The 15,250-nt window shown below is 35.0% G+C and overlaps 2 protein-coding genes across 2 annotated transcripts in view; both read left to right on the top strand.

The window, feature by feature from the left end:
* LOC134246563 (BLOC-2 complex member HPS3-like) overlaps positions 1-5,622 on the top strand; it is a 17,699-nt gene extending 12,077 nt beyond the window's left edge. Inside the window, exons 17-20 of the mRNA XM_062728952.1 lie at positions 2,197-2,406; positions 2,778-2,990; positions 4,948-5,041; positions 5,416-5,622. Of these exons, the coding sequence (XP_062584936.1) occupies positions 2,197-2,406; positions 2,778-2,990; positions 4,948-5,041; positions 5,416-5,594 (696 nt within the window). The 3' untranslated portion in view covers positions 5,595-5,622. The remainder of the gene's footprint in view (positions 1-2,196; positions 2,407-2,777; positions 2,991-4,947; positions 5,042-5,415) is intronic.
* A 1,514-nt stretch (positions 5,623-7,136) lies between these two features.
* On the top strand, positions 7,137-13,339 carry LOC134246561 (uncharacterized). The gene is made up of 7 exons (XM_062728951.1): positions 7,137-7,405; positions 9,671-10,825; positions 10,935-10,996; positions 11,120-11,292; positions 11,469-11,588; positions 11,939-12,090; positions 12,418-13,339. Exons 1-7 carry the CDS (start codon positions 7,331-7,333, stop codon positions 13,282-13,284), a joined length of 2,604 nt encoding a protein of 867 aa, XP_062584935.1. The 5' UTR covers positions 7,137-7,330; the 3' UTR covers positions 13,285-13,339.
* Positions 13,340-15,250: the final 1,911 nt, after the last annotated feature.

Below are 15,250 nucleotides of genomic sequence, written 5' to 3'. Positions count from 1 at the left end.
CAGGGTGATGCTCTCAGACAGTATCAATGAAAATATCAGTTTGTTTGGAATTTAATATAAATTTAATCTAGTTTAAAAAACAGATACTGTTCAGAGCAAAATGAAGTCAAAAACATAATGTCCTTTAAATTTCCATACGAAAAAACAGTATCAGGGCCTTTCTGAACTCTATTGAAAAGATGATAAAATCAGAAATAATGAGCATGTTAATTTTTGACAAGATTCTGTATATGAACAAAATCAGTGAGGCTCAAGCTAAATATATTATTTATATGGATGTGAATTATATTACAGAATCTCAAAGCTTCAGATTTTACCAAGGCTCCATGCATAAGTTGTTTCTTGAGCAAGCTTTTCATGAGAAAGAACTTGTCCTGCTCGAATCCATTTTAGATTCCCTATTTTAAGTATTGTTCCTTTTTAGCTCACCTTAGCCGAAGGCTCAAGTGAGCTTTTCTGATCACATTTTGTCCGTCGTCCGTCCGTCTGTCTAGCTGTCTGTCTGTCCGTCCGTCTGTAAACTTTTCACATTTTCAACTTCTTCTCAAGAATCCCTGGGCCAATTTTGACCAAACTTGGTACAAAGCATCCTTGGTTGAAGGGGAATTTAAATTGTTAAAATGAAGGGCCAAGTCTCCTCACAAGGGGAGATAATCAAGAAAAGACAAAAATAGGGTGGGGTAATTAAAAAATCTTCTTCTCAAGAACCATTGGGCCAATAAGGCTGAAACTTATGTGGAAGCACCCTGGGATAGTGTAGATTCTAAATTGTTCAAATCATGACCACGTGGGGTTGGGCGGGGCCACAATGGTGAATCAAAGTTTTACATAGAAATATATAGGAAAAATGTTTGAAAATCTTCTTCTCAAGAACCACTGGGCCAGAAAAGCTGAAACTGATGTGGAAGCACCCTGGGGTAGTGTAGATTCTAAATTGTTCAAATCATGACCCCGGGGGGTAGGGCGGGGCCACAATGGGGAATCAATGTTTTACATAGAAATATATAGGAAAAATCTTTGAAAATCTTCTTCTCAAGACCCACTGGGCCAGAAAAGCTGAAACTTATGTGGAAGCATCCTGGTGTAGTGTAGATTCTAAATTGTTCAAATCATGAACCCCGGAGCTAGGGTTGGGCCACAATGGTGAATCAAAGTTTTACATAGAAATATATTGGAAAAATCTTTGAAAATCTTGTTAAGAACCACCGGACCAGAATAGCTGAAACTGATGTGGAAGCTCCCTGGTGTAGTGTAGATTCTAAATTGTTCAAATCATGACCCCGGGGGGTAGGGCGGGGCCAAAATGGCCGATCAATGTTTTACATAGAAATATATAGGAAAAATCTTTGAAAATCTTCTTCTCAAGAACCACTGGGTTAGAAAAGCTGAAACTTATGTGGAAGCACCCTGGGGTAGTGTAGATTCTAAATTGTTCGAATCATGACCCCTGGGGCTAGGGTGGGGCCACAATGGGGAATTTTATATCATGACCCCGGGGGGTAGGGCGGGGCCACAATGGGGAATCAAAGTTTTACATAGAAATATTTAGGAAAAATCTTTGAAAATCTTTTTCTCAAGAACCACTGGGCCAGAAAAGCTGAAACTGATGTGGAAGCACCCTGGGTAGTGTAGATTTCAAATTGTGTAAATTATGATCATTGGGGTTGGGCGGGGTCACATATGTATTACAAGGGGGAAATCTGGTAAAGAACAATATGACAAAAGATTCTCAGGTGTCCTGATGTTTGTTACTGCTGTGGAAGAATTGACAATGTGCAGAAAGTTGATCGTGTCAGACGTACTTACCCAGTCTACTAATTATAATGAAATTAAAGAAGCCCTGGCCTTTCTAAACAGAAACATAACTTGTGAAATGAAAAGAATGAAAAAGTACAAAAAGATGAATGACTATTTTTGAATGTTAAATGAAATAATGCGATTTGCCGCAGCAATATAAAATAATCTTGAAAATAAAATTAAAAAAAATTTAAAAAAACCTGCCTGCCTCATTTGATTTTCAAGAAGATGGCCTGAGAACCAACTTCATTTTTTGCTTGGCCTAAAGTGACATGATATCTAATAATTTGACATTTTTGTTGTTACATCAAAGACTTAACTCTTTGCATGGAAACTAAACAGAGCATTTCAATTTACATATAAATGATGCTACCACATTTTAAGTAATTCTCTATTTAGAACAAAACAACAGGATACTTTGGCCAGAGATATTCCTGGTTGGATGAGTTACCTCCCTTTAAAGGGTTATATGCCTTAAAGCAGCCTTGTCTATATCTCAGACAGTCCAGTCCTACCACAGTAAGGAAGAATAACACCACAGCCCCAGCTGTCAGTAAACAGGAGAGCTGTCCATGTGCTCTGTGTCATGAGGACCTCCTTAAACTACAGGTACAACAACCTTAATTGTATATTTTCTATGAACATATAAAATTTCAAGTTGTTGGAAGTAAAGGTTGATTAAAAATAACAATGATACAAACAGTTCAGTTGAATTGTTACTAATATGACTAACACAATTTATTCTTCAGTATAAACCTAAGGAGATAAAGATTGAACATTAAACCAGTAAATGAATTTAAAATATGCATGTATGATGAATGTCTGATATTTGCCATATTAGTTGTGTTTTGCTCTTGTACATGTATACCTTTTAGCATTTCTGTTTTTCCTCAATATTAATTCTCAGTTCAAATACACACATACAATATATAATCATATATTCTCTGTATACACATGACCTCTTTTTTCTCTATTTCCAGAGTATGCTTTGCTCCCCCTCCTGCAGTGGGGCTGTGATGGACAAAGTTCTAGATCTCCTCAAGACCTCCCCCTCCCTACAGGGCAGGGACGCTATCTGGGTTCTGTGTAAAATCAGGTCAGAGGTCACAGAAACCTTCAAGGTCATGGTGGAAAGGTATCCAACTGTCCTCCTTAGTTTTAGTACATCTGTACTGGAGGCAGATCCCGGTTTGGTGAGTGTTTTAGCCCAGGGGCTTATTTCATATTTAAACAAAGTTGGCTACTTACTGTATTTACAAGTGAATCTTATCAAATAATATGGCAGTAATATTAAGAATTGTACATCACATGGAAACCTTTTTAAGAACTAAGAAGATTGTAGAAGTTACCTCCTAATTGCCTTTAATGAAAAAAAAACAAGAGGCCCATGGGCCACATCGCTCACCTGAGAAGCTTTGACCATTCTGTTCTTTACCAGATTTCCCCCTTGTTATACATAATGCATCCCCACCCTACCCCACTGATCATAATTTAGACATTTTGAAATCTACACTACCCCATGATCCTTCCATGGGCACATATGTTTCAGCTTTTTTGGCGCAGTGGTTCCTGAGAAGAAGATTTTCAAAGATTTTTCCTATATATTTCTGTGTGAAACTTTGATTCCCTATAATGGCCCCGCCCTTCCCCTGGGGGTCATGATTCCTATAATTTAGAATTTACACTACCCCAGAATGCTTCCACATAAGCTTCACTTTTTCTGGCCCAGTGGTTCTTGAGAAGAAGATTTTCAAAGATTTTTCCTATATATTTCTATGTAAAACTTTGATTCCCCATTGTGGCCCCGCCCTTCCCCCGGGGGGTCATTATTTGAACAATTTAGAATCTACATTATACCAGGATGCTTCCACATAAGTTTCAGCTTTTCTGGCCCAGTGGTTCTTGAGAAGAAGATTTTCAAAGATTTTTCCTATATATTTCTATGTAAAACTTTGATTCCCCATTGTGGCCCCGCCCTTCCCCCGGGGGTCATGATTTGAACAATTTAGAATCTACACTATACCAGGATGCTTCCACATAAGTTTCAGCTTTTCTGGCCCAGTGGTTCTTGAGAAGAAGATTTTCAAAGATTTTTCCTATATATTTCTATATAAAAGTTTGATTCCCCATTGTGGCCCCGCCCTTCCCCCGGGGGTCATGATTTGAACAATTTAGAATCTACATTATACCAATGCTTCCACATAAGTTTCAGCTTTTCTGGCCCAGTGGTTCTTGAGAAGAAGATTTTCAAAGATTTTTCCTATATATTTCTATGTAAAACTTTGATTCCCCATTGTGGCCCCGCCCTTCCCCCGGGGGTCATGATTTGAACAATTTAGAATCTACACTATACCAGGATGCTTCCACATAAGTTTCAGCTTTTCTGGCCCAGTGGTTCTTGAGAAGAAGATTTTCAAAGATTTTTCCTATATATTTCTATATAAAACTTTGATTCCCCATTGTGGCCTCGCCCTTCCCCTAGGGGTCATGATGTGAACAATTTAGAATCTACACTATACCAGGATGCTTCCACATAAGTTTCAGCTTTTCTGGCCCAGTGGTTCTTGAGAAGAAGATTTTCAAAGATTTTTCCTATATATTTCTATGTAAAACTTTGATTCCCCATTGTGGCCCCGCCCTTCCCCCAGGGGTCATGATGTGAACAATTTAGAATGTACACTACCCCAAGATGCTTCCACATAAGATTCAGCTTTACTGGCCCAGTGGTTCTTGAGAAGATTTTTTAATGACCCAACCCTATTTTTGCCTTTTCTTGATTATCTCCCCTTGCGAGGGGATATGTCCCTTAATTTTAACAATTTGAATTCCCCTTCACCCAAGGATGCTTTGTACCAAGTTTGGTCAAAATTGGCCCAGTGGTTCTTGAGAAGAAGTCGAAAATGTGAAAAGTTTACAGACGGACAGACAGACGGACGGACGACGGACAAAATGTGATCAGAAAAGCTCACTTGAGCCTTCGGCTCAGGTGAGCTAAAAAATGACCATATAAATGTCTGATTTCTCAATTTTTTAGCAGAAAAAATGCATTACTTCATGCTTAATTTAAGCCAGTGATTGATAAAAAAAATATTTGCTCTTAACTAGAATCAACTTGAATTTAAGACAGATAACATTTTTCTATTTCTTTAGTGGAGTAATTTTTTGAATGAAGTTGTACAGATGAACAAACTCCAAGCTGAAAATCCAGATGAGAATGCAGAAATTTATTTTAAATCATTTCAAGGTAAAAAAAATCCAGTCTTGTTAAATGTATATTGGAAAGATAAAGTAATATAGAAATTCCCTCCTGTATTTTTTATGTCATGGAAAAAAACTTGACAGTTATTTTTATGATCAAAATTGTAAAAGAAAAAGCTAATGAAATGGTAGATAAAAAACGCTTATATTAATAGAAGTACTAGGAAAGGAGGATTTTGCTTTTATAAGCATCATTTGTTAGATCCATCAAGTTTATAACATAAAGTCACAGTGCAGGGAATAAAAACCACTTCACTGTAATCATAAGTTCTTTATAACCGTTTTTGGTATAACTGTGTTTTACTGTATTTTAGAATAGGCTGAAAATATTATTAATTATATATTTTACTTTATTTCCAGGCATACTAAAACACCTAACAGATGTCCTGACTGTGAAGGACTTTCTCCAGATTTTACCAGAGGAGGGAAACATGCTGTTTTTCTTGCCATACATTACTGAGTGCCAAGAAAAGGACAAATCTAAAAAACTGTTAAACACTGTAGTTAGGAAAGGAGAACATTTACAACGATTTGTTTAATGCTTTTATAATATCAATCATCTTTTGATGTGACATTCAATAAATTTTTATGTTTATACAAAATGTTCATCTTTTTTTAGCTCTTTCACAGAGAGTAGTGTAAATAGAATTTGCGCATTTGCAGACTAATAATGACACAGAATACTTTCTATGAGAATAGAAGAGAGGTAATCATTGGTGACTACCAATTGAAAAACCACTTTGCCTGGCAGGTGTGACCGGTATGCAGGGAATGCTCACTCCTCCATGGCACCTGATCCCACCTCTGGTGTTTTAGTTGTCTGTGTTTGCTCTGCTCCTGATTTGTATTGTTTACATGGAAATTTGAACTTGAATACTGTTTGTTATCTCCAAATATTTTTTTCAACCCATATTATTATCTTATAAGATAATAGTAATGAGTGTGCTAGGAATGTGAGTAGTTTATTCGTCACTTGAACTTCGGACAGTTATTTATTATAGTGTTTTGACTGATTTGTGATTTTCTGCACCACAGCTGTGTTGGATGTGTGACTTATTTGAGACCTGCATGTATCTCCTATAAATACATATGGCAGGTTTATGTCCACTTACAGTTAATCGTCAGAGTAACCATTATATCGCAGACTCACGCAAAGTTGCAATGGAAAATAGTATTCTACAAATCAGAAAGCAGAATATTGACGAATAAACTATTACATTGCAATGACATGTCAAAAACGTATCAACCCTTGACATTGCTAATTTGAAGAATTTTTGAAAGAGAAATTTGTCTTATTCTCAGCACTTATTAAGTGTAGAAATCATACTTTGATAGTCTGTTTATGGAATATTAAATTATAATGATTAATTTTAATATCTACTTAATCTACGGGTATATTAATCTAGTTTGGAACATTTTCGCTTTAATATAAACCGTTTTGCGGTTTAAAATAGGATTGTGGTTATAAACCGCCCCATCCCTGGTTATTCGGTGTAATTTTGGTAGCTATTGAATTCATTCCTTAATTAAATGCTGAAAGCTGAACGTGCTTGACCCTTCAACAACAAAAAATGGAGGGAGCACATTCAAATGACACTGTGAAACATAAAAAAACTATTCTCAGGAAAAATCCCCCCATCCCCTTTGCATGTTTACATATGTACTACGGGGCTGAATATACAGTGACCGATTGTGATTTCTGTGTATCAGTATAATATTTTTATTGAAAAAATTCTAGGGATGATTGCTCGGTACTATTGATCTATATAAATTCAATGACGAAAAAATTGCTTAATAAGAGTCCTTCAGCAAAAAATAATTCATCCAAAGTCATAGCTGCAGATACATTTTGTTTATCGGAATTATCAGTAAGAAAAATATTATTATTTATGTGCCACCAGGTTTTTCTTTCTAATTTTATCCAGTTTAATAATTTCATTTAACTTTTTGGATAATTTACATGCAAACTCATTTTTTCTGCTATGTATATTAACCCTATTTACATTTTAGTAATGCGATAATTTTTCGTCTTTTCTGATAACATTGTGATCTAAAATGTAACCCACCCATAAAGTCTTGTTTTGAAGCCTTTGAAAGGCGAATAAACTCTTCGACCAGAACGCTTTTTACGGCGCTGTATTATTTAAATGTAAAAGCATTGATTTTAAATGAGAAGAGAACTTCCTTGACAAAAAGCTACATAGCTGGGTGTGATGAATTTAAAGAAAAAATGACAAAAATCTGTGGATTATGTGTTATTTAGAGATTCTTCTACATGAAATGTGACACGATGGCTGTGGAACACATATCCCTCTCCCAGAAAACTTCAATGGGTACATGTAACTCTAAGGTAATTGTTTTGCATTTTAATTTGCATTTCAGATACCCATACCTGTGTCAAAATAATTAAATGCAAATCGTCTTCACAGGCGATAAGTGTTGATGTTTTAAAGGGGTAAATCTGTTGCTAGTCAGAGCGAGATTTTGGGTGCCACAGTAAATGTAATAGTGTGCAACATCCTTCGAATGTTGATAAAGACCATCTAGTTCCAGATTCTATAAAATAAGAGGTGAGGGAGGAGGTTATATACAATAAAAAAGAAGTTAAAATATATTCATGCAAGAAGAATTTTATGTGGTTTAATAACATGTTTTTCTTTTTCTGTTGAACTTACAGTCATAAGTACGTACACAATAGAAAGATATTAGCTTTTGTTTTCAATGACGTTTAAATATATATGAACGATGAAAGCCATTTACTGAACAATACATGGCGATTTAAATATAAGGATCTGGAATCCGTCATGAAAATAAAATTTGAAATGACACTGTATCGACTTAAAATATAATAATGGTAATTAATAAGAACAATTAATGTTAATTGCATGAATGTATGACAGATGGCAGAGATGGAGATATTGATAGGAAATCCCCTAAAACCTACTATTTGGTACAGATTATAGGTTTCTAGGTCACTGAGTTTGAATGGTCTTTTATGTGACCACTGATTTGAATTACACTCTTTCACTTAAAAATGTCCCAGGTCATCGGGTAGATGCGGTGGAAAGAAGTTTCCAGTCCATGAAAATAGCCCTGCTTGACCTGGACCCAAAAGAGAAATAGGCATAAAAATATCAGTGTATTATATGATCCTCCAAATGCACTGTACCTGTTCAGGTGTTGTACAAGGAACAAAGCATGCTGCAAATGCCCTAGATTACAGACATTCACTATTATATTGGAATACTAGAACGCTGAGGAAATAAATCACATATTACTTCTCTTTAGGAATATGATTAGAAAGGTAGACGTATAGGAGGTGGCTTCCAAATATTGACACAAATATAACTGAGCTACTGATATTTTCCATGTACATCAATGCCAAAAAATATAACAATTTTTATAAAGAAAAGTTTAAAAAACAAATAAATCATAAATTAAAGAATAATGCAAGTAATATACTAGTATATAACTAATTTCAGTAAACAACTTGTGAACATGTAGTAGACATAAATACAGCTTTTATATGTTTTATGCTCAATTAAAAGAAATTTTTACAGGAAATTGAACAATGTCCCAGTGGCACATTCCAAAGCACGCCTTAAATGAGTTAATCAAACGAAAACATTTATTCCCAGTAAAGAAATATTTAAAGTTAACACGGAAGGTGTGAGCTTAATCAAGATCCCGAATAAAAGCCTGCCAAAATTTTTAATCATGCAAATCACCAAATCAACAAATCTACATGATCTAATTAATGTTATTGTAGAGAAAGACATGTCATTGTTTGAATAGCAGGGGTACATGAACTTATTTTTGTAGAATCCATAAATCAAATGAGTATCCTTCGGTGATCTGCTCATCGTTTTCACTTTGAAGTCATCTCAAACGTGTAAAATGTCAATAGTTTATGTGTAGTGATTCAGTTCAGCGACAAAAACCCTCCTCGTCATATTTTTGATGAATGACCCAAGTTTTCAAGCTCAAAAGTCCTTTAAACAATAGAGAATTGGAGCAAGCATTCATGGACCTCCAAAATATCAGAGATGGAATCAGGTGCCATGGAGGAGTGAGCATCCTCCGCCATGTGCTCCTTGTCATGATCGGAAAATAGCGAAAAAAATCGTCAACAGCTTAGTGTGTAAATAATGGCCTAACAATTAGTATGAAAAACGTCAGTCAGTATTTGACTTAATGAAAAATTGTATTTGCTGACAAGGTCATTCTATCGACAATAGAAATTACGAAGTGGTGACTTTTAACGAGACTGCTGATATTCTTGCTTTATCAACTTGTTTGTCAATATCTTACCTCGATTTAGAAATCGACATAAGAATGGTAATAACCTATCTTGTATCTAAATGTTGAGTTGAAGGCCACAGCAAGTGTTTTTTTTTTCCTTTCACGTATAAGATTTTGGACAAATAAGTCTGCTAATAATGGGGCGCAATTGACACCATGGGAGATCAAGAAGAATGTATAAATAGTTATTATGAGAATCCAAACACATGTTCTCTATTAATTATTAATTAGTATAACATTTTAAAATTGATATGTTAATTATATCATTATAAAATTGATATTTTTAAAAATTATCTTTATCTTTTCTTGCTAGGCTGTCAATTTTGGAATAGAAACTAGAACTGCCTGGATTGTGTTAATAATACTGATATGTACTATCAAGACATCAAACACAACAACATCCTCTCTAGACACGACAACAACGACAGATTCCTCCATCACATCTTCTATATTATCAACTACCGCAAACTTAGCTACAGTGTCTACAACGAAACAATCACCTACAACAGAAATATCACAACAAACAACAAACTCAGCAGAAACAACATCCATGCCATCAACGGCTAGCACATTCTCACCAAGTACTAATTCAGTAACATCACTAACAACAAGTACAATATCGATGTCAACAAGTACATCATTAACAACAACTACAGCAACATTTCCGGTAACGAGTACGAGTACGACATCACCGCCAACAGGTTCTACATTTGAAGAATCAGGAACAACAGATTCATCACAGACAGGTACAGTCTCTTCGTCAACAAGTGCAATAAGCTTAACATCACCGACAACAAGTACAGTTCTACCGACAACAAGCACAGCATCATCGACAACAAGTACAACTTCATCGACAACAAGTACAACACCACCGACAACAAGTACAGCTCCATCGACAACAAGATCAGCTTCACCAACAACAAGTACAGCATTACCGACAACAAGTACAACAACGCCGACAACAACTAGTATGACTTCAACGAAAATGGGTACAACATTATCGAAAACAAGTATATCAATAAGTTCGTCCTCAGTGCAAACTAGTACAGCATCGCAAACAACAAGTACAACTTTACCGACAACAAGTATTTCATCAACAACCACAACATCGCCATTAAGTACAACAGCATCATCGACAGCCAGTTCAACTGCATCTATAACAACAAGTAGTGCACCATCATCAACAACATATGCAAAGACAACGACAGCATTGACAACAAGTACAACAAACCCAATATCATCAACAACACAAACTGCCCCTACCACGACAAAGGAAGTTACATCTTCATCGACAACCTCACCGACATCATCATCATCAACATCCGCTTTAACAACAACAAGAGGAACCACATCTGCTCCAACAACGCAAAGGAGAATGAATTTTCAGCTTCATTTGAACGTAAATGAGACGAGGGATCTCTCGATTGAAGGCAGTAAAGCAAAAGTGGTCAACGATACAAGGACTGCAGTAAGTAAACCAGGCTAAACAAATACATGCAGTGCTTTTGTATATAATTTATTTCCATTTAAAGTCAACATATATACAATTTACTTGATAACAATCATTTTATTTACAGCTAACAAAGTTGTACATGGACACATTGAAAGAAAGTCTGAAAATTGAAATTAACTCACTAAGGTATTGCAAGAATCTGAAGAATGTGAATTTCATTGAGATTTCTGATACTTGATATTGATAATCAAGACATCTTATAAAATCCAAAATCTCAAATTTTACATGCCTTTTTTATTTGGAAATAAGCAAAGGATCCTTGATTGTGGACTATAACATATACGTGGATGATTCGCCTGCAATGTTACTTGATGTCGTGAACGTTATGAAAGACGTATCTGAGGGAAAAACCAACTTAACCTACAACGGAAATGACGTCAACGCCTTATCTGTTTCTTATATAGATACCTCCAACAAGCAGGGTAATTAAAGGGTTTTCATTATGCAGCCATATCATCAATTAAAATTCTTAAATGCAAAATGAAAAAAGAAAAGAAAATGCAACATGAAAATACAACATCCCATTCAAATCATTTGTGATTAATGCTGAATAAGTTCTTTCAGAAATTTTGAAATGCATCTGTCTTTGTATTTTTAGTGTCGATTGATGGTAGAACAGACCCAAACGCTGTTATCGATGCTAGCTATATCTGCCCAACAAATGGCCCATGCTATCGTCAAGACAACCTCAAAGATGACAGTGGATTAACAGAAAACGGTATCATTTCATAGCGTGGCATAAAATGAAATTTTTGTTTGTAATAAAATTGATGAGCGAGAAGATTAAATGAGTAAAAAATAGTAAAGAACATTTCTATAGTGGAATATTTCTTGTCAGTTTTATGCTTAGGTATTAACCTTAATGGTGCATGTGTGGTTGGTGTTATGTCTAGAGTTATATTTCTTGCCTCACATTGGTCCACATGCTTCTTAATGCGGACCATAATTCTGGACGTTTATTTCATAAAAAACTTCCTATGAAATTCTGGCGATTGAAATCTGATTGTGAAATAAATATTTGCATTCAAAGGGAATTGAAAATTAGTTTACTAAATATTTTTTTTCCAGAAATAATAATCATAAGCTGTGCATCTGCTGGAGGAGCACTGGTAATCATCATTTTGATAGTGATTATTGTATGTTCGTGCCGCAGTAAATCACAGAAGACCACAACAAATGATCGACAATTCAAGCATTTTCTCTTCTCTAAACATACTACGGTAATATGTAATTTTAATGCCAAAGAATAAGAAATAATTCATTTGAAATCTTAAAGTATTTGATCAGAGAAAATTTTTTTCATTAAATAAAACTTTCCACTCAAAGTCAAGCAGTATCAAACAAATGTACTATTATTTTAAATTTTGAAAAGGACATAAATTTATTATCAAAGGTGTATGTGGGTTTAATATTGGAATTTTCATCAGTATAATACCATTAGTTTATTGAAATAATGTATTGGAGCATACAATAATTAATTGTGTTTTAGTACACAACTTTATTGAAAAAAAGAAAAAAAAAATGTTAATTTTTCCTGTATGTTTTAGGACCTGCTGGACAGTGCCAATGCAACACGGAATATGGCCATGGAAAATATACCGTCAAATATAAATTCAGGTCCGAACACAAACGGAAGGTATGCTGTGGTGAACAGAGTTCCCAGCAGACAACGGGATCCTTATGCAGCAGGAAACGGCGTAACAGACAAAGAGTTTGTGAAGGTGAACCAAGGAGCCCAGAGCAGGTATAATGGCCAAAGTGAAGAGAGGTTAGCGGGCAGGCAGTTTGATGCTTATAGATCAGGAAATAAAGAAAAAGAGTTTGTAAACGCGAATCAAAGTGCCCAGAGCAGGTATTATGGTCAAAGTGATGAGAAATTATCGGACAGGCAGTTTGATGCTTATAGATCAGGAAATAAAAAAAGAGAGATGCGGTTTCAACAAAGACAATCTAAAACCAACATAAGTGAATATGAAGCAAGAGGGAACAGGTCCCAAAACAGACAACTTGATGTTTATATGGGAAATATAGTACCACAAGATGATAGAAATCCAAGAAGACACGTGAATGAACAAAGAATGAGAAATAACTATGAAGATAACTGGAATGCAAGAGAACTCCAAAGTCCATATATGTACGAAGATAGATATAATTCCAGAGAGGAAATGATTCCAAGAACCCCGAGGGGAAAGCAGGATGTTTATAAAAGTGAATACGAATACAGAGAAAATAGACCTCGAGGAGCACAAAATTACAACAATAGAACAGACTATCTGATAAACAAGCAGCAGGACAGATCAAGGGGATCTAGGAATGATTTAGAATACAGTGGAAGAAGGTGGTACCCAGGCTATGAACAGTATGTGGCTGAGAACAACCTTTGGCGTATTCAATCTTCGAAATCCCCTAGATAGTTCATTTCGAAAGTTCAAACTTCGGAATCCTCTGGAAAGTTCATTCACAGGGGCTTGTGTAGAGAAAATAAATTAGTTAAAAAAATGAACCCTCTGGAAAGTTAGTTTCTTTTAACTGAATTTTCTCTGTCAACCTTTATTCCCAAACCTTTAGAGACCTCTTTACTAGACTATTTTCAAAGGTTTTGTTTGGAAATTGGCTAGTGAGAGCTTCAATAGCTTGGTCCTTGAATGGTGTCTTATTGCAGTTTGTATTCATACTCATTGAAATTCAATGCTTGATTAAACACTGATGTCTCCTCATTACAGCTCATGACTAAAAAAATTTTTTCGAAAGTACGTGAAATTCTAAGGTCAATTAAACATAAAATTCTGAAAGCCAAAAAGTTCTTGTCTCAAAGAAAAAAAGACGTGAAATTTTAAAGCCATGGCACCAATAGTTTAACAGTTATCCAGAAGTCCAACGACACCTTTTTTAAAAAAAAAAGAAAAGTAAAACAAGGTCTCAATTCTACCTCATGAGGTGAAAAAGTACTAGTTCTTGAAAGAAAGGTCTTGCAATATATAACACATGTGAAATTTTAAAGATAAAGCACTATCAATTCAGAATATATTACTAAAATTAATGTTTAAAAAACAAAAACTATACGCCTCCAAATCTCCAGTTATGGGGTATAAATATGGTAACATATTTCATAAAAAATATATTTAACTTTAAACTTCTAAAAGCAGTATTCAGTCATAGGAATCAAAAAATAAAATTATGTCAATCCTAGTTTTGGAGTTGTCGATTCTTCAACACCAGAATGCAGGCGCTGATCTGTCATTGTGGATATTTCAAATATTAGGCTTTTTTAGCCGCCAGGGTAGCCCGTTAGATAAATCGTTTGTTTCTCATACAAACCTCATTCACCCAACATATTAAGTAAGTGATGATGTAAACATACCTAATATTTTAAGTCACAAGAAAGTCTAGTCTGAAATATCCCAAAAGAACCAAAATGAGTTTGAACTATATACCATATATATACTTACTTATATAGTATATTGGATTCCAAAACTTTATAAGAATCCTTACAAATAAAACGGGTTCCAATAAATATTGAACCAAGGCTCTTTCTTTACTCCTCACTAAGCTATTGACAGAAGTGAAGGAAAAAATTCAAGAGTATTATGCAACAATATATTCAAGAAGTGTTGTGAATCAGATATGGATATTAAAAACTACCAAAGAACTTTTGGACAATTTGAAATCACAAGATTTGACCAAAATCAACAGCTTAAAACTTACGACTCTTCAAATTTATACACAGCCCTTCCCCACAATAAATTAAAGTCCATGCTTTTTTGATATTATTGACAGCTGCTTTTTAAATAAAAATGGAACTCGTAAATTTACTTACCTGGTCATTGGTCATTTGCAAAATTATTTTGTTAAAACACATTCTGATTGCAAACGCAAGTTTGAAGTTGACATCAAAAAGATGCTTGAGTTTCTGATTGACAAAACCTATGTTGTTTTTGGAGACCAGGTCTTCTAACAATATATTGGTTTTCCATGGGTACCAATTGCACTCCTTTATTAGCAGACTTATTTTTGTATTCATATGAAGCAGAATTTATGCAAAATCTTATGCGTGAAAAGAAGAAAACACTTGCCGTGGCCTTTAACTCGACATTTAGATATATCGACGACGTATTGTCAATCAAAATGGTAATTTCCATTCCTATGTCGATATATATCCTGGTGAGCTTGAGATAAAAGATACCACAGAGTCTGACACATCTGTTTCATACTTGGATATTTTACTTGAAAAAGACGTTAATGATAATCTAACAACCAAGCTCTATGATATACGTGATGACTTTAACTTTTCTATCGTCAACTTCCCTTACTTATGCAGCAATATACCTTCATCATCTGCATACGGGGTTTATATATCTCAGTTGATTCGATACGCAAGAG

The sequence above is a fragment of the Saccostrea cucullata genome, unplaced genomic scaffold (genome assembly GCF_032062105.1).
Source record: "Saccostrea cucullata isolate Sc308-1 unplaced genomic scaffold, CSIRO_AGI_Scuc_v1 ctg29, whole genome shotgun sequence".
NCBI classification, from domain to species: Eukaryota; Metazoa; Mollusca; class Bivalvia; order Ostreida; family Ostreidae; genus Saccostrea; species Saccostrea cuccullata.
Note: the sequence above shows the minus strand (reverse complement) of the source record. Positions and strands in the feature narration are given on the sequence as shown.

Excerpts from the sequence above, each read along its gene's own strand:
- LOC134246561 (XM_062728951.1), top strand. The coding sequence starts at position 7,331 with ATGAAATGTGACACGATGGCTGTGGAACACATATCCCTCTCCCAGAAA. Across the intron at positions 10,826-10,934 it reads TCAACGATACAAGGACTGCA|CTAACAAAGTTGTACATGGA; the intron begins GTAAGTAAACCA and ends TTTTATTTACAG. Across the intron at positions 10,997-11,119 it reads ATTGAAATTAACTCACTAAG|CAAAGGATCCTTGATTGTGG; the intron begins GTATTGCAAGAA and ends TTTGGAAATAAG.